We start from the raw sequence: 20,585 nt of genomic DNA, 5'->3' as shown, positions 1-20,585 counted from the left end.
TCCTTGCCTTAAAGGCTGTCTTTTTCCTTTTAATTAACTTCCATCCTAAACGGCTTTGTTCTTTTGGATGTTGACATAACACGTGCTGTGGGAGTTACGCACAATTTTCTACTGGCTGTTTTGGGGGAGACCAGGTGTTGTGGACCCAAATTTAGACTTAATTTCATGACTATGAATACATGCCCTTAGGGTGACAGGGCAGACTTCTCTTCACATAATGAAAGCGGGACGTGGCTCCTTTAGCTGTCCTCAGCTTGTGCTGCAGTCTGTCTTTCTGGTGGGGGGACCCAAGCCTGGGGCTGAGTCTGGTGGTGTCAGCACACTGCCCACAAGAAGGAGCTAAAAGCTACCCCGAGACCAAGCCTGTGTTTTGTGATATTAGCTCCATCCAGCCGTACAGTAGAGTAGACCATATTTTAAGTTTCTTGTCTTGGTAAAAATCCGTAGAGTAAAATGAAATGGCAGTTTCCTGTGTGGGGTGCCCCCATCTCAAGCTGCCCTTTGAGATCTGGGCAGGAACCCTTAACCCCGTCTCTCACCTCACCCACTAGACCTTGTGCCGGAGCCAGCTACTGGAGATGACAGTGATGCTGCCACCTTTAAGCCAACTCTCCCCGATCTGTCCCCTGATGAGCCTTCAGAAGCACTCGGCTTCCCTGTGTTAGAGAAGGAGGAGGAAGCCCAGAGACCCCCAAGCCCCACTGAGGCCCCTACTGAGGCCAGCCCCGAGCCAGCCCCAGACCCAGCCCCGGTGGCTGAAGAGGCTGCCCCCTCAGCTGCCGAGGAGGGGCCCGCCGCGGACCCTGGCAGCGATGGGTCTCCAGGCAAGTCCCCGTCCAAAAAGAAGAAGAAGTTCCGTACCCCGTCCTTTCTGAAGAAGAGCAAGAAGAAGAGTGACTCCTGAAGGCCCTGCGCTAACACTGTCCTGTCCGGAGCGACCCTGGCTCCGCCAGAGTCCCCGACTGCGTCCGTGCCCTGTCCTTGTGTAATGGAATGCAAAAAGCCAAGCCCTCCACTAGCTAGGGGTCCCCGCACGTGAGCAGCCTTGTGTAGCCCTGGGCTGACCCCGCGTGTGCGCAGCAGCCCCACCCCCCCGCCTCTTGTCCTCTCAGCCTCAGCTTCTGGGGAGACGTGCTCTCCCACAGCGGGGAGGCACTAAGTCATGGTCCTAGCTGGAAGGTACTGGAGGCTTCTGCAGCTTTGGCCGCAGGTGTCACCCTCCTGAGCCTTGACCTTTCCTGCCATCCTTCCTGTTGTGAAATCAGCACATTCTGTTTCTGCTCGGCTTCCCCTCCACCCTAAGGTCTCAGGTGACGGACTCAGACTCCTGGTTCCATGTGGCATTCCCTCTGCTCAGTGATCTCACTTAAGACAAAGCCTTGGTCCCGTGAAAACACTCGTGCCCACCAGCGGCCTTGAAGAGGCAGGTCTGGGCCAGATGCTGGGCAGGAAACGCCAGCGGCAGATGGGCCTGTGTGCACCCAACGCGATGCTATGCATGTCTGACCGATGATCCCTCGACCACAACCAGATTCAGGAGCTCAGTTTTTTCACTTGGGTCTCTGGATTCCTGTCATAGGGAAGGTGTATCAGGAGGGGAAGAGTCCTTTCTAGAATTTTCTTTGAGTAGGTTTACAATTTAGCTTATATTTTTTGACTGTGAACATGAACAGGCTTTCTGCTTTTTTCTTTCCAGACCCCACAGTAGAGCACTTTTCACTTACTTGGGGGAGGTTTCAGGGGATCTGTTCTCTCCGTTAACTCAGCCAGAAAGATGCCCTAGTTGTGATAAAAGGTAACTCGAGGTGGAGAGTAGCCCCAGGGCCCCTCGACATGGCCGTCACTGAGGGAGCCTGAGACGTGCGCTCCTTGGCTAATACTGTTGTTTTCACTTCCCTGGAAGAGGCTGGAAAAGGGCTCAGAGCTGCTGAGCAGGAACTGGAGGGTGACCCATTTCAGGAGCTGCCTAGTACCAGCCTGACTAGGTGCAGGCAAGCTTGTGTGGGCCCAACAGGCCCCTGACAGAGCTGGTGCCAGGTGTGGGCTCAGATCTGGGCATGATGGGCCGAGCCACCTCGGCTTCCACCGATTGGCCGGCCGAGCGAGAGCCAGGCTGCTGCATGGCACTGCCTGCTGCTTCGAGCTTCCTCTGAGCCGCAGGGCCTGCTACGCGGGCAAGCGTGCTGCCTCTCTTCTGTGTCGTTTTGTTGCCAAGGCAGAATGAAAAGTCCTTAACCCTGGACTCTTCCTTTTTCCCCTTTTATCCCTTCCTTTACCCCACATATGCAATGACTTAATTTTCACTTTTGTAGTTTAATCCTTTGTATTACAACATGAAATATAGTTGCATATATGGACACCGACTTGGGAGGACAGGTCCTGAATGTCCTTTCTCCAGTGTAACATGTTTTACTCACAAATAAAATTCTTTCAGCAATTTCTTTGTCTAAATCTGAGAAGCAGTTTTATATTTTAATTTTTTTGTTCCCAAGTTTGTCTGTGTGCCGAAAGGAGACCTCCAAATGTTCACGTCTTGATAAAACGTCATCTGCAGCCATGGGTGCGGGAGGACGTTCCACCCGGCACTCCTGTTGTCCTTCCCCACGGGAACTCAGGGTGTCCAGGGAGCTGCTGGCCTGTCCTTGTCCCCACGGTCCCAGTCTCACCGTCACTGTGTGCTCATGTCTGATGGGGAGGGCTCTGTGCGGGGGATACCCTGCCAGGGTGCCGGACACACTGCCAGATACCACCTGGCCAGGGCTGACCCCAGCCTTGGAGGGGCCTGAGTCCCCAGGCTGCCACTGCAGAGGGGGAAACTGAGGGTCTCGAAGAGCCTTAGACCCTTCTGGTCAGTGGAACCATTCATTCAGCTCTAGCTGCCTCTCCTGGTGTGGGCAGAGGCCCGGTTATGTATGGAGAAAGGCATTTGGTATAAAACAGGTGCTTTATTTCATCATCAGAAACCTGGTGCATAGTTTAGAAAACAAACAGAAACCCTGACAGCCTTGGAGTGCTGCTGCCGCTTGGAGTCATTAATAGGAATGAGTCTGCAGGAGCTGCCTGGGCTTCCTGCTGGGGGGCTGGCTCCCACCCACAGGGTCTCCCTGGACTGGGAAGGAGGGGGGTCAGGCAGGGGGCAGGGCTCTGACCCAGGCTCCCACTCTGCCTGGTGCCCACAGCCTGGGCACAGTGGCTCAGCTACTCAGCCTTGAGCGTCTGTGCCGAGTAATTCAGCTTCTGTAGGAGGAGGAAGGGGAGCAAAAAGAGCCCGGACCACGTGGTGAAGCAGGCCTGGGCCCCGGCCAGCCAGTACACTGCGGAGAGACGGCAGCGTCACCCAGGCTCCAAGGGGGCTGGCACTGGGGAGGTGAGAGCAGGTGCCCAGCCCCCAGCCTGCCCCAGCACAATCCCGTGCCCTCACCTGAAGCAGCCACCAGGGGCCCCGCGGCCCTGGCCAGAGCGCCTAGGCTGCGCAGTGTACCCATGACCGTGCCCTTCTGCCCTGGTGAGCCTGTGGGGAGAGGCGTAGTCAGGGGCCACTGCCCTTCTCCGGCTCAGGTGGCTTTGGCTGAGGGAAGGGTCTTACCATAGCCAGCGACCACGGAGGACAGGCAGGGCACCACAACGGCGGCGGCTGGTGGGGGACATTGAGGCGGCTCCCATCAGCCCAGGGGAGGGCGCATCACCCAGCCCCTGCTGCCCATCAGATCCCCTGCCAGGGTAGGGCCACTCACCAAAGGAGTACAGCAGCAGCCCCAGGCCCAGCATGGGCAGAGAATGGCTCCAGCCGATGAGGAGGAAGGCAGGCACCAGCAGTAGGAGGGCCTGCAGGTGGGCACGGCAGCCTCAGCACAGCCCGTGCCCCACAGGGCTCAGGGGACTGCCTGCCACCCGCTTCGGAGGGAGCCCCCTACCCGCTTCACGGCAGCAACTTCCCCACCAGGGTGGATCCGCCGGGCATAGGCACCCTGGATGGTGGCCATGGTGAGGCCGATGAGGAAAAACATCTTCCCCTGCTGCAGGCTGGGAGCAGGCGCGTTAGTGCAGGGTCACCCGGGGCAGGGCCACCCCGGGGCAGGGCCAGGGCGAGAGTGGCTGCCAAGGCTTCCTGGGGATGGGGGTTAGGAGGGGTCATCCCTGAAGCAGGGGCATTCAGGGAGACAGCAGGCTGTCCCCAGATGAGGATCCACCTGCTAAACTGGAAGCGCTGGTGTGTGAGGAAGCTCAGCGTGTACTCCAGGCCCGAGAACAGGAAGAGGTAGAGGAAGTAGACGAGGCCCAGGCGGCGCAGGCTGCTGAGCCCTGGGGAGAGGTGGAGGGCGCTGAGAAGGCGACCACAGCAGGGAAGGGCTCCGCCTGGGGACGCGCAAGGGAGAGCAGGCTCCACACTTGGGTGGGTCGAGTCCTTACTGTCTCCAGTGGGTGGGTCCTGGCCACGAGCGACGGCCGAGAAGCGCAGCAGGGCCAGGGGGCTGAGCAGATCGGCCGCATCACGGAGCCCCGGGGAGACAGACGGCGCCTGTGGGGACAGGATTGGAGATCACGGAACCCCAGGGAGACAGACGGCGCCTGTGGGGACGGGACCGGACGTCACGGAATCCCGGGGGGACAGATGGCGCCTGTGGGGATGGGATTGGAGAGCCTGCAGGAGCAGCTGCTGGCCTGGCAACCCGCGGACTGTGGCCTCAAGAGCCCTAACACCAAGAGGGCGGCCCAGCCTCCCTCGCACCTGGGGCTGGCACACAGGGGCATTTTACAGCGCTACGGAACCAAGTCCCCAGCCCCTGGGCCTGTGGGTCCCGTACCGCAGCCCTACCCGTTTCTCCAGGGGCAGCGTCTCCGGCAGGAAGCAGAAGATGAACAGCAAGTCGGAGGCTGCGAAGAGCAGGGCAAACCAGGGTGCCATTTCCAGGGGCAGGGAGGCTCCAAGCATAGGGCCCAGGGTGAAGCCCAGTGAGAAGGCCACCCCAATGACCGCCTAGAGAAAAGGCCACCTGAGCTGCACAGGGAGACCCAGGCCCAGAAGTCCACACCCGGACCCCAAAGGCCCAGCCCGTGCACTTACCATGCCTTGGCTGCGGGCCAGAGGCGAGCCCAGGTCAGCAACGATGGCCGTGGAGAGGCTGACGTTCCCTTTGCTGATGCCCCCAATCAGCCTGGAGGCCAGGAAGGCCGCAAAGCTCCGAGAGGTGGCCCAGACTGCATATGAGGTGGCCACACCCATCTGCCCAGGGGCAGGGGCCAAGGGGCAGGGGCGGTCACTACAGCCAGGAGTGGCTCAGAGTAGGACTTGGTAACCCAGGCAACGCCCCTCAACCCTGCCCTATTTCGAAGCATCTGAGGGCCACTGTGTTCTCAATGCCTCCCTAGGGGCCAGGAGCACCTCCTCGAAAGCCTGGCTTTGCAACAGGAGCCACTGGTCCCCCAGAGAACCCTCTCCAGGATGCGATGAGGGCCAACAAGTGGCCATAAGTGGCCCACAGCCACCTCCCTCTCCCCACCTAACCCCATGGGGCTGCTGGCTGGGTGGGAGGCGGCTTCCCGATGGGCACCCAGCCCCAGGGACATACCAAGCACAGCAGCATCACCGGGCGCCTCCCCAAGCAGTCAGAGGTGGCCCCAGTGAGTGGCGCACACAGAAACTGCAGGACAGAGAAGGCTGAGCCAATGAGACCTGAGAGACAGATGTCACCATCATGGGGCTGTGGTCTCAGGGCCCTCAAGGCCAATGTCCAGCCCTGTCCTGAGGGTCCAGTCATGCTGGGCCCCACACTCACAGGCCATGGCCCTTGAGCCCAGGAGGCCCCAGTGGAGAGATGAGACAGGGGATGAACCTGACACGCAGAGGTAAGGGATCATGCCCAGGAGCCAGGACGTGTGGGCAAGGGCACCAGACAGATGCCAGCCCAGAGAGTGGGAAGGGAAGGACTAATAATTGGGGAGGGGCCTGGGCTGAACCATGTCCACCAAAGATAGGACCGTAGAGAGCCCGCCAGGGGCACAGAGCCAGCCATACCTCCGAACAGGACACTGTTGTATCTCTTCTCCACTGGCATCCCAATGGCGGTGGCAAACCAGTTCACCCCACCCTGCCAGGAGCCATAGAGGGGGTCCTAGGGGATGAGGAGGCACGATAAGGGCTGGGGAGGTCCGATGGGCCTGGGGGGCGGGGGGCACTGTGGCCGCAGGGCAAGGACTCACGTGGGCACGGTCGTGGCTCTCCAACAGCCCGGGCAGCAGGGGCAGCAGCAGCGTGAAGGCCAGGAGGTCCAGCAGGAGGCCAAGGAAGACAACGGTGACCACGCGGCGCTCTGGTGGCTGCTGGTGGATGGGTGGGCGCGGGGTGCAGCCTCCACCCCCTCCCCGTCCCATGGTGGGCTGCTCTGACCTGGCCTGGCTGGGGTGTGGGGGGTTGGGTGAGCGGGGAAACCGGGTCCTCCAGGGCCTGCCATACCCCCACACCCGACAGTTGGCGAGCACACTAAAGGGGCTGATGGCAGAGGCTCCGGCCTACAGACGCAGGGGCCATTCTGGCCTGCGCGATGCCCCTGCCACGACCCAGGCATCAGGAAACGCAGGCTTCCGGGGTTGCCAAGAAATCGTAGCCACAAAGGCAACGGTCCCCAGGGACCCGGCCCCACCCCGCCCCACGGCCGCGCCTCCCACGCCCGCGTAACAGAGCGAGAGAGGAAACTCGAAGCCGCGGGGGACCCGGACCCTAACCCCAACCCGCGCGCCGAGATCCGGGCCCCTGGTCCGGACTCGGCCTCCCTGGCGGGGGCCATGACCTGCACACCAGACGCGGGAGCGCCCTCAACCCCGCGCGCCTCCCACCCCGCCATCCCGCGTGCGCCCCGGTCCCGCCCCCACCCCGCGCGCCCCCGGGTCCTGCCTCCTCCCCCACGCCCCGTCTCCTGTCCCGCTCCCACCCTGCGTTCCCCCTACGCCCCCCACCCCGCACGCTCCTTACGCCCCCCACGCCGCGCGCCCCCTACCCCGCGCGCCCTCCACCCCGCGCGCCCCCGGTCCCGCCCCGCACCTGCCGCGGCTGCGCGCTCGGAACAGACGGTCGCACGGACGCGGAACACGGCGCCAGGCACGCCGCCAGGGGCGGGACGGCCACGCCCGGTCACGCCAAGCTCCGGAAGTGACGGACATCTGGGGACGTTGTCTTCCGGCCGGAGGCCGTGGCCGGGTTCTCGCCTGTCGTGCGGCTCACTGCTCGGCCGTGGGTTAGCAGCACCCTGACCGGACCGGAGGAGCTGTGGGGCCCGCCCCCACGTAACCCGGAGGCCGAGACTCCCGGCCTGGCCTCCCTGGGCCCACGACGCCTGCCCCGCGGAGCGGACCCATGGGCCTGAGGTGTACACGTGTGCGGGGCCTCAGGCGAGCGTCGCGCAGCCCGTCCCCCAGTCTCTGCGCCGTGCGGGCCTGGCCTTCCGCGTGGAAGGACCGCGGGCTTCGGGACCCCACGCCGGCGGGATGACTCCTGCCACACACAGCGGTGGTCGCGGGCCTGGGGCAGCAGCACAGCCATTCTACTGTGGCCGCGTGAGCCGACCCCGCTGTCTCTGTGCAGCTACTTTTGTTGCGTTTGGTGCAGAGCCTGAAGTCCCAGGACAGGCGGCTGAGGGGGAAAGATGGTGTGAATTGGGTGGGCAGAGACAACTGAAAGCCACAGGACCCGGTTGGCACCTTTTTGGCCGCCTGGGCCTGCAACCCCGTTCCCTGGGTCAGGGAGGAGCTGTCGCTCTTGCCGGGCGCAGAAGCACCTGACCCAGCGCTGGAGGAAACGGACCCCTGGGCGGGAGGAGCTTTAGACAGGAGCAGCTTTGGGCCTGGCTGCTGCCCGTGCCGTGCCCCGGGGCCAGCACATTCAAGGAACCGCGCCAACGCCCGGCCTACAGCCAGCTCCCACCTCCCCTCCCACCTTCTAAAATACGTGCGGATCTCTTGTGGCCGACCCCAACCAGATACACATGGGGAAAGGAATCAGGTGGCGCACACACTGCCTTTACTCCACACAGAACTTCCAATTGTGGGTAAGAACAAAGCCCCACCTCTGCCTAATAGATGCGTTTTTCCACCTGCAGTCAAAAAGACAACCTGTTATTAGCTTTTTCCTCAGAGGACAGGCATCCCTATGAAACTGCCGCTGCAAACTTGTAACAGTGAGAGATAACCAGCTCCATCTTCTAACCTCCATGCGCTCCTTGTTTATTCCTGGGCGTAGGCTGAACTTTGGGGGGAACTTAGTTTAAAACAAAAATAATAGCCCTTTCCCAAAAGAAACCTTTCCTGGGGACTAGACTGCTTTTGTGGGACTAAAAGATTAGCCACAAGATTAGAAACTGTGGTTGAGGAGTCATGCAGCTGGAGGCTACAGGATTCTGACCCTCCCCAAACTGCTCCTGGCGATCACATCACTATTGTAAAGCCTCAGATCAGTACTTGATGGATCAGCTGGCACCACCCAGGCTTACATGATCTTGTGGCACCCAGGAACTGACTCAGTGCAAGAGAACAGCTTCGACTCCCTGTGATTTCATCTCTGACCGGACCAATCAGTACTCCTGACTCACTGGCTGCCCCCACCCACCAACTTATCTTTAAAAACTCCAATCCCCAAATCCTCAGGGAGGGAGACTGAGTAATAAAACTCCAGTCTCCTGCACAGCTAGCTCTGTGTGAATTACTTCTTCTCTATTGCAAATGCCCTTTCTTGATAAATTGGCTGTCTAGGTAACAGGGAAGGTGAACCCATTGGACAGTTAACATCTTTATCCACCCTTCCAGCTGGATCACACGCCCTCTTCGATGACATGACACGGCTAGGGCGTATGAGCTTGCTGCCGGCACCTTCTGTCCTGGATTGGATAGCGAGGCCTCAACGGAGAGCCAGGTGCCTGGTCTGGTCCCGCATTTTTTTCTGTCCTGTTTTCTTTTCCTCTTTGCTTGGACAGTTGGGCCAGGGTCCTGAGTGCAAGGGCTTGGCTTGGTGAATTAAAGTGGCAGTAGCCGTGTGGCAGAGAAAATTTGTCAGTGGGTGAAATCCTGCAGCCGTTGGTAACAGCATCCTGGGCCTACACGGTGACAAAGCCAGCCAGCCAGCCTAGTTGGTGGATGTGACAAGCCCAGACCCTTCTAGATTTGTGGATCCTTGCACCTGCCAGACATGTCTCGGAGCCATCTGGGGAGGCTGGTTAAGATACATGCCCCTGTCAGGACGTGAGCCTCATCTTCAAGCTGCTGGCTTCAGTCCCGCTGCCACCAGCGCTGTCTGTCTTCCACTTTGCGGGGGGAGGCTGGCTCATTAGCTCCAGGCCTACCAGGCAGCCCAACCACAGCAGTAACTGCCTTTCACACTGAGGATGGCTCATGCTGTGCTCCAGCCGTGGCCTCAACACCTCCCAACAAGAACAAAGCCAGACTCATTCTCTGCAGCACCTTCTTCCTTGCCTCAAGATCCCACACCTCATTAGAAGCCGGAACTGGGTCCTTGTCACCTTCCTCACTTCCCCAGTCCTGGTCTGGTTAAATCTCACCATGGTCACTGTGGCTGGATGTGTGACCTCAGCGATGCTTCATGCACATACTAGGGCAGCCTGGGCAGGGCTGGTCCGTGTGATCTCATGTGGTGTGAACTTGACCCTGGGCTGCTTTCCTGGGATGCTGGCTAAGGACACAAGCTCCATAGTCCACTGGGGAATGCCTCCGCCTGTAAGACAGCATACCATATTGGTACAGGGAAACTCCTACTTCAGCGCCTCCCTCCGCAAGGTCGCAGGTCCAACAAACCATGCACTGTGAGGAAGTGGCCGTGGCATTTGGGATGTGGCTCCCTGGCCAGCTTGTCAAGCTCAAGGGGGGTCATTACTCCTTACAGCTCACAGTCCCTCCTGGGTCCAGTAAACCTGAGGGCCGACTTCCTTTTTGGTTAGTGCAGGGTAAAAGCACTTTAAAAAGCTGTCTCATCCATAACATGCGCATCTTCTGATTCTCACCTGAAACTGTATCGCAGGTTGGCACAGATGCAACCCAGTCTTCTCCCACCTCCCACAGTGCAGTGTCCTGAATGGAAGACCCCAGCACCCAGAAGCATCCACTGAAGGACGTAAGCAAGGCAAGGCCAACCATGGCTGTTCCAGCAGGGGGACTGGGGGTGACGTTTCCCTTCTCTGATTTCTAAACTATTTGCAAACTTGTTTCATTTATAATAGAAAATATAATTTGCATAACAACAGTATAAATTCTACACATGATAGCAAATGTCCGTGGTTGACAAATTACACTGGCCAGATTCCCCAGTGCCAACCCTGGCAGCACGAACTGAGGCTTGTCCAGACGCAGTGAACCAGTCGCAGCTGACACCACGCAGACCATTCCCGATCCGAGGTGCATTTCAGAATTCATTTTATTTCATCAGGAGGTGTTTTAACAGGAACAAAACTGCGGGGGGTAGGGGGGTGGTTGGAGGTTGGAATCACACCAACATTACAGCATTACTACTTTAATAAAAATTACTTTTTTGGCTGGGTGCTGTGGCTCACACCTGTAATCACAGGACTTTGGGGGGCCAAGGCGGGTGGATCACCTGAGGTTGGGAGTTCGACACCAGCCTGACCAACATGGAGAAACCCCATCTCTACTAAAAATACAAAATTAGCTGGGCATGGTGGCACATGCCTATAATCCCAGCTACTGGGGAGGCTGAAGCCGGAGAATCGCTGGAACCTAGAAGGTGGAGGTTGCGCCACTGCACTCCAGCCTGGGCAACAAGAGCAAAACTCCTGTCTCAAAAAAAACAAACAAAACAAAACAAAAAAAAAAACAAGATCTATTTTTTTTTTTAAGCCACAGGGTCTTGCACAGTTGCCCAGGCTGGAGTGTAGCAGCTCGATCACGACTCACTGTAACCTTGGACTCAGCTCAAGCAGTCCTGCTTCAGCCTCCCGAGTAGCTGGAACTACAGGTACGTGCCACCACACTTGGCTAATTTAAAAATTTCTTTTTGTAGAGACAGGGTCCTCCCCCTGGCTGGTCTTGAACTCCTGAGCTGAAGCAATCCTTCTGCCTTGGCCTCCCAGAGGGTTGGAATTGCAGATGTGAGGTAATGTCCAGTATTTCCTTGCCTAATTTATAAAATGTAATTTATTTTTTGAACTTTTTCCTCTTCAGAGCCTTCCATTCGCCTTCTTGTGTAGCCAGGCTGTTAAAAAGCTGCTTTACTTTCCGTTTTCTTTCTGCATCCCTGAAAGAAACAAAAGCGAAAAGCCCATTTTTGGATTAGTTCTTGTAGAGCGTCTTGCCCTCTCTCCCCCACATCAGAACATTAGCCACCGTGGCCACGCTCAGCTCAAGCAGAGGGGAAGCGAACCTGCCTGGCTCCAGCCCCTAGCCAGAGCCAAGGCTGTGGGATGCCAGGTGCCCGGTGCTCTGCCCAGGGCCACACAGCACCCAAGCTGAGTCACATCACGATCATGTCACACACACACGTCCCCCTCACCGTTCCATTATTTCTGAGAGTTGCATCCTCGCCAAGAACTGATTGTCCTTGCGGATTTCTCGAACAGCCCCTTTAAATTCACGCTTGTGTTTGTGGATCAGCCTCTTCCTTTCCTGTTCCTCCTTACTACTGCCTTGTTTTCTTCCAAACTCGAGGCTACAATCAAAAAGCCACTGTTAAGGAAGCAAGAATCTGTCCCCACCTCTCGGCCAGAGCCTGCTCGGGAGTGTGGCTTCGCTCCGTAGTCATCTGCTCAACTGTAGAACTGGCAGACACCCCCTGTCACCTCCCACTGAGCCCACAGTCCCGGCCCCCTGGGGAGATGCTGCCAACACCCACACTTTGACCAGCCGGGGTGTGAACAGCTTCAGTGGGACAGGCTTGCTCTTCTCACAGGTCAGCGGGCGGCAGAGCTGCTTCTGGCTTTCCATTTCAGTCAGTGTGCTCTGACACAGCTCCTGAAAAACACGCAATCCCCAACGCTGTGATGACTCGCCTGCTGCGACCTGCGCTCCACGCACATGTGCTGCGGTGTCCAGGCAGCTGAGGACAGTACTGCGAGCTCCCCGCAGCAGGACGGTGCCCTTGCTGTGTGCCCACTGGTGGAGGGGAAGCCAAGGCTATGGCTGCTCAAGGTCTGGCACAGCCAAAACAAAGTAAAGCCACTGTCTTGCTGAAGAGGGAGGGGCCCGTGCTGGCCCCGGAGAGCACTCTGAAAGGAGCGGACTTGGAGGTCATGATAGCCTGCGCTTCTCACTGTGTGCTGGCCCCGGAGAGCACTCTGAAAGGAGGGGACTTGGAGGTCATGATAGTCTGTGCTCCTCATAGCCAGAAACGTCCACAGAACCCCTTTCCCAGACAAACTTGGCACGAAAGGCCATGAGCCACCTGCTTCGTGAGAAGGCTCACAGGAGAACCCCCTTCTGCCATGGGGGGCCGCGTGCACGCTAGAACCCAGGTGTACAGACTGACGCTTGGTGCCAGGTGGGGCAGGGTTTCTACCAGTCTTGGCAGTTTGACCTTATTTTCAAGCCAACAGAACCAACAGATGGTTAAGGCCCACTTTCGCCAAGACCTTGGCTTCCAGAAGAGTTGGCTGGTGGCTTCTGAGCAATCTTCCGAAAGCCAGTTCCCTGACGTTGGTCCTACCCGCTTTCTCTTGCACAGGTGTGTCCTGGAACCCTGGCTGCCTGCCCCCACAGACACAGCCACTCCTGGGCCCATCTGGATGTAACCTTCGAGTGCCTGAATGCCATGTCTCCATGGAGACTAAACTCAAGGGCCTGACTGGCTCAGTCTATGAAGACCACAAGGCCTGTTGTGCCCCTTAGCCAGCCAACCCAAAGTTTTTTAAATGAAAGGCACAACCCACGGCCACATCAGCAGAAAGTGGGTACAGGATAAGGGGCAGAGCTAATGTCTCCTCCTCATCAGCCTTTGATGAGGCGATGGGAGTCTGTGATAGCTGGCTTGTCTGCTCTATGCTCCAGGGACCTGGCCAGGGACGGGCCGAGTTGTCCTCATGGAACTCTCATCCTAGTGGGGCAGAGACAAGGATGGTGTAACGTGCCTGGGGGTCCGCACCGCAGACAAGACACAGGGAGCATGGCGCAGTGTGGGCCAGGGAAGGCCTGGCTTCCCAAGGGCATGGGTGCGAGCAGCACGGCTGTGAGGAGTTCCAGGTACAGAGAACAACTCCCGAGACGGAGCCAGGCCTGCGAGAAGGCCGGAGCGCATGAGGGAAGGGCACGAGGCAAGGCTGCCAGGGCTGTGCTAGTGGTGCGGGGCACCCATGTAGGGGCAGCTGTGGACATGGCATTGATGCCTTCGGCTCTAGCAGCATCCTGCGCTGGTGCGGGCTGAGGGACGGGGTTGGGGCAGGATGAAAGGCACAAGCCACAGCCATGTCAAGCAGGAAGTGGATGCAGGGTACAGCCTGTCAGGGTCAGGGTGAAAGGGAGGGAGGCGGATAGGCTGTAAGTGAATTTCGAGCGGCCCACAGAGGACAGGATGTGCCCGGCATCGAAGACTCATTCTTGGGTCCACCTGAGACTGTCCATTGGGGCTTCCTGTCACCTTGTGCAGGATGGTAAGACCACCCTCGGAAAACCCATCAGGACTGTAGGGCGCAGTTCAGAGCTGACTGTCCAGGACTAGCAGGGGCTGACCCCCGGGCGTTGGTGCACCCTCCGTGCGGCCTCTTGGAGGTGGCACACAAGGCGACAGTTCCCAGCTACCGCCTGAGATGCAGCATGTGCTCTACTCCAGCCCAGCTCTGCTCCCTGTCACTGCCCAGTTTTAGGATTTCACTTCCTTTCATGTTTGTGATTTTGCAGATGGTGTTGACTTAGAGCTGCAGCCTCAAATGACCAAATGCCACCAGCTTGGCCCCAGCTCAAGGACATGTCTGAGCCCAGGTAAAGCACCCGAGTGGCCAGGAAGCCTCACCTGGAGCTCCTGGGGGTGGCTGCAGTCCGCCAGGTGATCTGTGAGGAGGGCTCGGAGAGGCCCCATGATGGCGTGGAAGGATGGCAGGGACCCGTACATGGGCACACAGCGCTTCAGCAGGGTCAGGCCCACGGCCAGGCAGGACAGTCTGTGAGGGCAGGAGGCAAGAAGAGGTCCAACTTGTTCTATTTGTCACTGACAAAACCAGTAACATGGCAAAAATGAACTTCCCCACTTCCACTAGGCTGACAAATTCAATGTGGTCACCTTAGCTGGCCAGGGTTGGGCCCACACACCCATGGGCAAGGTAGGCTCAGGGCCAGGCCTAATGCAGGAGGGCAGGCTGTGGGAAACGCAGCGCCAGCTGGGATGGGGTGGCTCCATTATTGGCTCCAAATTATGATTTGTGAAATCAAACAAATGTATTTTGAAAATGGAAAAAAAAGGGGCACCATGCCTCAGAAAGGCTTTCACCCTCCATCAAGCCAAACGGCCGGGCAGCAAGTTCACTAACAGCCCATCAGAAAGCACGAGTGGCTCCTCCTGCCTCTGGGGACGCGTAGGGCACAGGCCCCAAAGTGGGGTCCCCTCACATACCGGATGTGATTGGCCTCTGTTGAAGTCAGGGCCCTCAGTCCACTCGCCCAGCGGAGGGAGAGGCTGCTCTGCTGCCACGTGGCCACATCCTCTCTATCAGACACCACAAGCAGTTCCGAGTTCTTCCCAAGTGCTCTGAAAGGGTGCACCAGAGTGGAACCTGAATTCCGAGTGCGACAGGACAGAGATGGCCTGAACGTTACTGGGCTCCCAGCAGGCTCTGCAGCACCAAGCCTGTGGAAGTTCACTCTCTAACAGACACACACTGATTTTTATGTTTCTGGGTTGTGCCAGACACTGAGGGTTTCAGTGTGGGCAGGGACACCTCAGGGGAAGGGGGAAAGCTCTGGCAGGGGGTGCGGTGAGAGCCAAGTGCCTGATCCTGCCTGGGAGGCCTGCTTGCAACAGACGTCCTGGGACCTACTAGGCACCACATGGGGCTGATGAGGCACTCAGGCCACATCCAGGAACAGACTGAAGTCCCTGCCCCTGTTGGGAGACAGGCAGCGAACAGCACCCCGAGGAGCAAATGGACCAGACAGAACACGAGAAAGGAAAGCAGAGGGGCAGGGGGCAGACAGCAGGGTCAGTCAGGGGTGACGGTGCAGGGCGGGAGAGGCCTGAGGGGGCAGATGTCAGCAAAGGCCTGTAGGACATGCAGGAGTCAATCCACAGAGAAGGGCAATCCAGGCTGAGGGCGTGGCTGTAGGGGGAGGGATGGAGACAGGCACAGTGGGGCGGAGGTGCCAGGCCAAGAGAGAGGGGAAGGTGGTGGGTCAAGCCCCGTCCCACACTCCCCCAAAGCCGAGATGCACGCCCCCTCCTTGACTCCACCCGTGCCCAGCCTGTTCCGTCACAGCCCTTCACACGCGGGACTGCAGCAATCTGCAGGTGGCTCTCCCTGAGGCAGGGAGCATGTAGGCAGCCATGCCCCTCTGGCGCCCAGCACCAAGCCTGACAGACAGGAGCCTCGGGAGCCAGGGGGTGGCAGAATGGGAGCACTGAACCGGAGGAATGGCCAGATCCCTCTTGGAAGGGACTCTGCTGGCAGTGTGAATGATGCCAGAGCACCTGCTCCTCAGGTCAGTCCCCTCGACATGCAGGCGCTTGGCACTGCACAGTGAACTGGAAATAGAGGGCAGGGGTCTTAGCCTTGAGGTCCAACCTCTGGTCAGGCTGGGAGAGGCATCCACAGACACGGAAGAGCTCAGGACAGAGGCTGCGCGGCTCTTCGCCCCCGCAAAGGGAAGCAGCAAGTGCTGAGGAAGCATCCGGGAGCAGAGTTGGCATCAGGGGAAGGGGGAGGAGCACAGGGGCTGGGGTGAGGGCCCAGGAGGGCAGGCAGTGGGCAGACTGCTCCTCATCCCAGCGCTGCTCTTGCCGCCCTCCCTCCCGAGTTCAGAGCGTTACAGAAGCAACACAGCAGCGATGCCTGTGTGAGCCACACGAGAACTTTCACACTGCCTTGTTGTCATGTGAGAAAAAGTAAAAAGGTAAAATTGATTTTAACAATAGATCTTATCTAACCCCAAATACCAAAATATTTGTGATTTTAACACATAATCCAAAAAATTAAGATATTTTAATATTTCTGGCACTAAGTCTTCGCCACCTGGGCATGTGTCACACGTAGGGCATGTCTCAGTTCAGACTCTGGCCAATGGAGACCACACTGGACAGCACAGGTCACCGGTGGCGCTGCTTTTCCCCACGTGGCGTGCACACGCTCACACACAGGGAAAGAGGGTGCTACTCAGGACGGCGGGTGGCAGGTTTGTATGTTTCCTCTACTTTTCCATATTCTAAACCTTCTACAATGAGTATAAACTACTTTAAAAAACTCTAAAGTATAAAATATTGGTAGGAAGCTTCTTCAAATCAACTCACCTTGGCTTGCTTTGTTTGGAGTTGCTATGTAAAGAATCCCAAGAAGAAAATTAATAAGCTCAGGTATAAACCTCTGGGACAAAGCCACATACTCCAGGAACAGGCAGCACACGAACAGGCCCTTCACCACATCCTGGAGGGACAGGACGGGGCACTGGAAAGGAATATTTGGGGGGTTACTGTCCTGGGACGATGTCATGCCATGCTAGGCCAACCACCGGGCTTCCCTGAACCACACACCCCACTGAGCTTCACGGGTACAGAGGGAACCCCTGCACCTTATGGCAGTGTTGAGAGGATCAAGTGAGATGACAAAAACATAAAGAGCATTAGTGATTTTTTTTCCCCTGAGACAGAGTTTCACTCCTGTTGCCCAGGCTGGAGTGCAATGGCACAATCTCAGCTCACTGCAACCTCCGCCTCCCGGGTTCCAGTGATTCTCCTGCCTCAGTCTCCGGAGTAGCTGGGATTATAGGCATGTGGCACCAAACCCAGCTAATTTTTGTATTTTTAGTAGAGACGGGGTTTCACCATGCTGGCCAGGCTGGTCTTGAACTCCTGCCCTCAGGCAATCCGCCCGCCTCGGCCTCCCAAAGTGTTGGGATTACAGGCATGAGCCACTGCGCCCAGCCAGAGCTGTACCATTTATAAAGTTCCTTCCACCCATACTGAGCGTACGATTGATTACTGCAGTAAGCATGTACCAATCACATGCCTAATAAAGAAAAAGGAACAGTTTGAACTTTTTAAGCCAAAAATGGAACAAAAGCCCTTATCTTCACACTGGATAACTTCACCACTAACTCGAAAGGTTGTTTTCTGGGGTCCCACCATCTGTAACCTTGAGGTGCCAAACCAGGCTCTCCCACTCCCACCCACATCTCGGGCTGCTCGAGCTAGGGCTCATTTAGATGGGCCTTCTTATGCCTAACCCCAGTGCTCAGTCTCTGCGGCCCTTAAATAGCCCCCGAGGGGCTGTGGCTCTGGCCACCCGTGGTGCAGCAGGCCAGCCCCTGCCGTGTGTGGAGAGGACGCACCTTGGTGAGCAGCTGACTCAGGCACACGAGGGCAGGGGTCACCACCGGGTGCCAGAAGTCGGAAGTTGGAAACAGCAAGCTAGTGATTTTCAAATAAATGAGCTGGAAAGAAAGTGTTACCATACAGGTTAAAGAAAGTAAATGAAGTCCATCCATATGCCCTCCCCACAAACACTCCGCAGCCAAGAACAGGCTCTGGGGAGCAGAGGGTGCATCTCCTTGGCCCAGAGTTCTGGCCTCTGTCACAGAACAGGCATCCAACCACCGTGAGTCAAACAGCTAAACGTACAGTGAGGACACTGTGCTGAGGCCCGTGAAGGCTTCGCCGAAGCAGTCAGCAATGGTTACAGACACGGGCTCAAATCCCGTTTTGGGGAGTGGATTAAAATCATTAACCTAAGTCCTACCTACAATTTTAAGCTTCCGCTAACTATTGTGAATCCATTTCAACACAAACACCAGGCAATAAAGAGCATATCTCAGCAAGTATTTCCTTAAAGTTACTAAAGCTGAAAATACAGCATGAGGCTGTTATAAAATTGTTAAAAATCTTAGTGTTCAAATGTCTCCCAACCTTTGAACAACACAGAAACCGAGACCAATTAAAACCAGTCCATAGGCTTTGGCCCTTATGGAAAATATTGTGGTTCTATTTGCCTTCCAACATTTCTGTCACTGGATCAAATATGGCACCATTCACGTGGAATCAAACCAGAATCTCCTTGTACGACCCACACGTTAGTCCGTGGCTAGTGGAGGAGCGCCCTCCCCTCCCAGGCTCGCTGCCCTGCAGCTCTCGCTCCAGATCACCCTGGAGGACAGGGCGCGGCCAAGAGCATCGTACCCATCATCGGCCTTCTGTGATACCATCAGAACCTCCATGGCAGGGGCAGTGCCTAAACTGAACTCTGCTTACCACGTCCAACCCTGGCAATGTTGCCCGGCCTTTGGTCTCAATCATTTCTTCCATCTCATGCATGGCATCTCGGAGAACAAATTTGACAGCGTCACTTGCAGATTCAGGAAACATCTGGCAAAGATTATATAAGTGCCTGTTCAGCAGAAATGTAAGTCAGGAGAGAATGACTTTAGATAAGTAACACAAAAACCCTGCAAGCCATTTTCCTATGAAATCACCTGTTGACTGAGCAAGTAAGAACTGGATGAATCTGCTTTTTCTAACAGTATTCTTAACAGTCTACACTCACTTCTGCCATTTCCTAAAAACTCGGCCATAACATGGACTGGAGGTGGTGGGAGAAACAGCTTGATCTTGTGGTAACAGCGTTGTTGGGGGCACCGCTCTGTGTGGCAGCTGCAGCAGAGAGCTCCAAGGCACTTTCCATAGTAACTCTTTATTCCTCACGACAGGTACTTCTTTGATAGTGTCTCCATGTACGCAGATGACGTGGAGAGCTCTGTGCAGCACAGGGCAGGTAGCTGGTGTGTGCTCTCACGGATACGACACCAACACTCTCAACTGATAACTCTGCCCCTCTGGCATTCTTCCTGCCACCAGCCCCGGGGGCCAGGAGCCACCGAGTGGGTCACGGACACACAGACTTAGAGTGCAGCGAGGGCGGGAACTCGCCCTGGAAGGCCCCGTGCAGACAAGAGGGACACACTCCCTGGCATGCAGAACCGCCCACCTGGGTTTCACTGAGGGGCGAGGGGCGGGGTGTCTACCATGCTTTCCAAATATCTCTCAATCACCCAAAGCTTGAAACTTACAATGAGCCACCCCATCCCAGCCACAAATCTAAAGGGGTTCACTTGTTTCAAAATCAACTTGTTTGTGGTTAAAAGTCAGTCCCAGCTCTACGGTGGCTGGAGCGGCATGTGTGAGATGCGGGCTTGTGCTGTGACACTCACAAACCCTGGGTGACCACCCGTCCACCTGGCATGCTGACGCCACCATGCCACCTACCTTAGTAACTCTGGAATGTGTTTTTATGACTCTAAATGGGAGAAAAATTGTTCTGCTCAGCCCCACATCCCGGATAACACACGTTTTTTACTTACACAACCAATTTATCAATTACTCTGAGGTCTGGTGGGTCATCTGTAGCTAAATCGCCAACGTACTCCAAAAGAAAGCCAAACAGTTTCTGCAGGAACATGAATTGGGAGATAAAGCTCAGTGCTCAGCACCAAGAACAAAGCCACAGGCACACAGCTTCCAGACCAGCTGCATTCTGGTGACAACCAGGTGGGGCAGGGGAGCCCAGGGATACAGACATGAGCAGCCTTCTAACATGCAAGCAAAGACACTGCTAGAACTTGCTAAGCACTAGAAAGTGTAGAGGGGGGAAAGCTAAGGGTCAGGTGCATCCTTCTGTAGAACAGCAAACACATCACTAGGAAAGCAACATGAGGAGCACACACAGCACGGCGCCCTCCACACGGAACATGCACCTCTCACTGAGAGGAAAGGGCACAATCACAGCCACCTATCTGACAGCAGTCTGGCTCTGCCACTGTGGCTTTGTGAACCTTAGTGTCCTCCCCTGTAACATGAAGGTGAAGGTCCCCATGCCTGCCTCTGGCTGGCTCTGGCACGAGGCTTAGAGAGGAGCCAAAGCCAAGGGAGGACTCTGCCTGTGCCATACCAAGTGTTCCCAGCCATCATCATAGGTAACCAGGTGATAGGCTGGCCCCATCTGGCCTGAGGCACACGTGGCCGTTGCACAACTTCACACAATTCTGGCATTCATATACGGGGCTGTGCCGACACTCCCAGGACTCCACACACACTCAATCCACGTACTTCTAATTTTTCTTTGTTTCCTTCTGCGAGACTTGGGTGGTTGCACTTCTGAATTCTCTCCACCACCAAAAGCTGCTCTTCCATCGATCTTCCTAACAATAGAGATCTTAGTTCCTCATAGGATTCAGGGGCTATCAAAAACACAAAACATACTGCACATTTAACATATATATATATATATATTATTTTTTTTTTTTCCAGCTCTGTTGCCCAGGCTGGAGTGCAGTGGTGCGATCTCAGCTCACTGAAACTTCTGCCTCCTGGGTTCAAGCCATTCTCCTGCCCCAGCCTCCTGAGTAGCTGGGACTACAGGCACTTGCCACCATGCCTGGCTAATTTTTGT

The 20,585-nt window shown here is 56.7% G+C and overlaps 3 protein-coding genes and 1 long non-coding RNA gene across 18 annotated transcripts in view; 2 read left to right on the top strand and 2 right to left on the bottom strand.

Annotated features, from left to right (window-relative positions):
* Nucleotides 1–2,451, top strand: part of ADD1 (adducin 1) — an 88,083-nt gene extending 85,632 nt beyond the window's left edge. For all 10 annotated transcript variants that reach the window (XM_073012558.1, XM_008018073.3, XM_008018078.3 and 7 more), the window contains one exon: nt 552–2,451. In XM_073012558.1, the coding sequence (XP_072868659.1) occupies nt 552–904 (353 nt within the window). In that variant the 3' untranslated portion in view covers nt 905–2,451. The remainder of the gene's footprint in view (nt 1–551) is intronic.
* A 474-nt stretch (nt 2,452–2,925) lies between these two features.
* MFSD10 (major facilitator superfamily domain containing 10) lies at nt 2,926–7,144 on the bottom strand. 6 transcript variants are annotated; one of them, XM_037983185.2, is made up of 13 exons: nt 7,040–7,136; nt 6,202–6,393; nt 6,017–6,113; nt 5,571–5,674; nt 5,066–5,224; nt 4,817–4,978; nt 4,411–4,519; nt 4,191–4,302; nt 3,915–4,023; nt 3,735–3,825; nt 3,587–3,634; nt 3,422–3,511; nt 2,926–3,314 (listed from the first exon to the last, which is right to left on the bottom strand). In XM_037983185.2, the coding sequence occupies exons 2-13, from the start codon at nt 6,370–6,372 to the stop codon at nt 3,199–3,201; spliced, it is 1,368 nt and encodes a 455-aa protein (XP_037839113.1). In that variant the 5' UTR covers nt 6,373–6,393; nt 7,040–7,136; the 3' UTR covers nt 2,926–3,198. The 6 variants fall into 6 exon arrangements, with proteins under 6 accessions (XP_037839113.1, XP_008016270.3, XP_037839112.1 ...); XM_008018079.3 differs by having other exon boundaries at nt 6,202–6,397; nt 7,040–7,133; XM_037983184.2 differs by having other exon boundaries at nt 2,926–3,511; nt 7,040–7,144.
* LOC140710572 (uncharacterized) lies at nt 7,003–10,834 on the top strand. Its single transcript, XR_012091648.1, has 2 exons — nt 7,003–9,936; nt 10,022–10,834. It is a non-coding gene; the product is annotated as an uncharacterized lncRNA (long non-coding RNA).
* NOP14 (NOP14 nucleolar protein) overlaps nt 10,397–20,585 on the bottom strand; it is a 28,826-nt gene continuing 18,637 nt past the window's right edge. The window contains exons 9-18 of the mRNA XM_008018064.3: nt 20,243–20,373; nt 19,498–19,583; nt 18,392–18,527; nt 17,476–17,577; nt 16,439–16,592; nt 14,552–14,711; nt 13,955–14,102; nt 11,846–11,964; nt 11,507–11,662; nt 10,397–11,251 (exon numbers count right to left, since the gene is read on the bottom strand). Coding sequence (XP_008016255.3) covers nt 11,152–11,251; nt 11,507–11,662; nt 11,846–11,964; nt 13,955–14,102; nt 14,552–14,711; nt 16,439–16,592; nt 17,476–17,577; nt 18,392–18,527; nt 19,498–19,583; nt 20,243–20,373 — 1,292 coding nt within the window. The 3' untranslated portion in view covers nt 10,397–11,151. The remainder of the gene's footprint in view (nt 11,252–11,506; nt 11,663–11,845; nt 11,965–13,954; nt 14,103–14,551; nt 14,712–16,438; nt 16,593–17,475; nt 17,578–18,391; nt 18,528–19,497; nt 19,584–20,242; nt 20,374–20,585) is intronic.

The sequence above is a fragment of the Chlorocebus sabaeus genome, chromosome 27 (assembly GCF_047675955.1).
Source record: "Chlorocebus sabaeus isolate Y175 chromosome 27, mChlSab1.0.hap1, whole genome shotgun sequence".
Classification (NCBI taxonomy): Eukaryota; Metazoa; Chordata; class Mammalia; order Primates; family Cercopithecidae; genus Chlorocebus; species Chlorocebus sabaeus.
The sequence above is the reverse complement of the archived record's forward strand: the minus strand, read 5'-3'. Positions and strand labels throughout refer to the sequence as shown.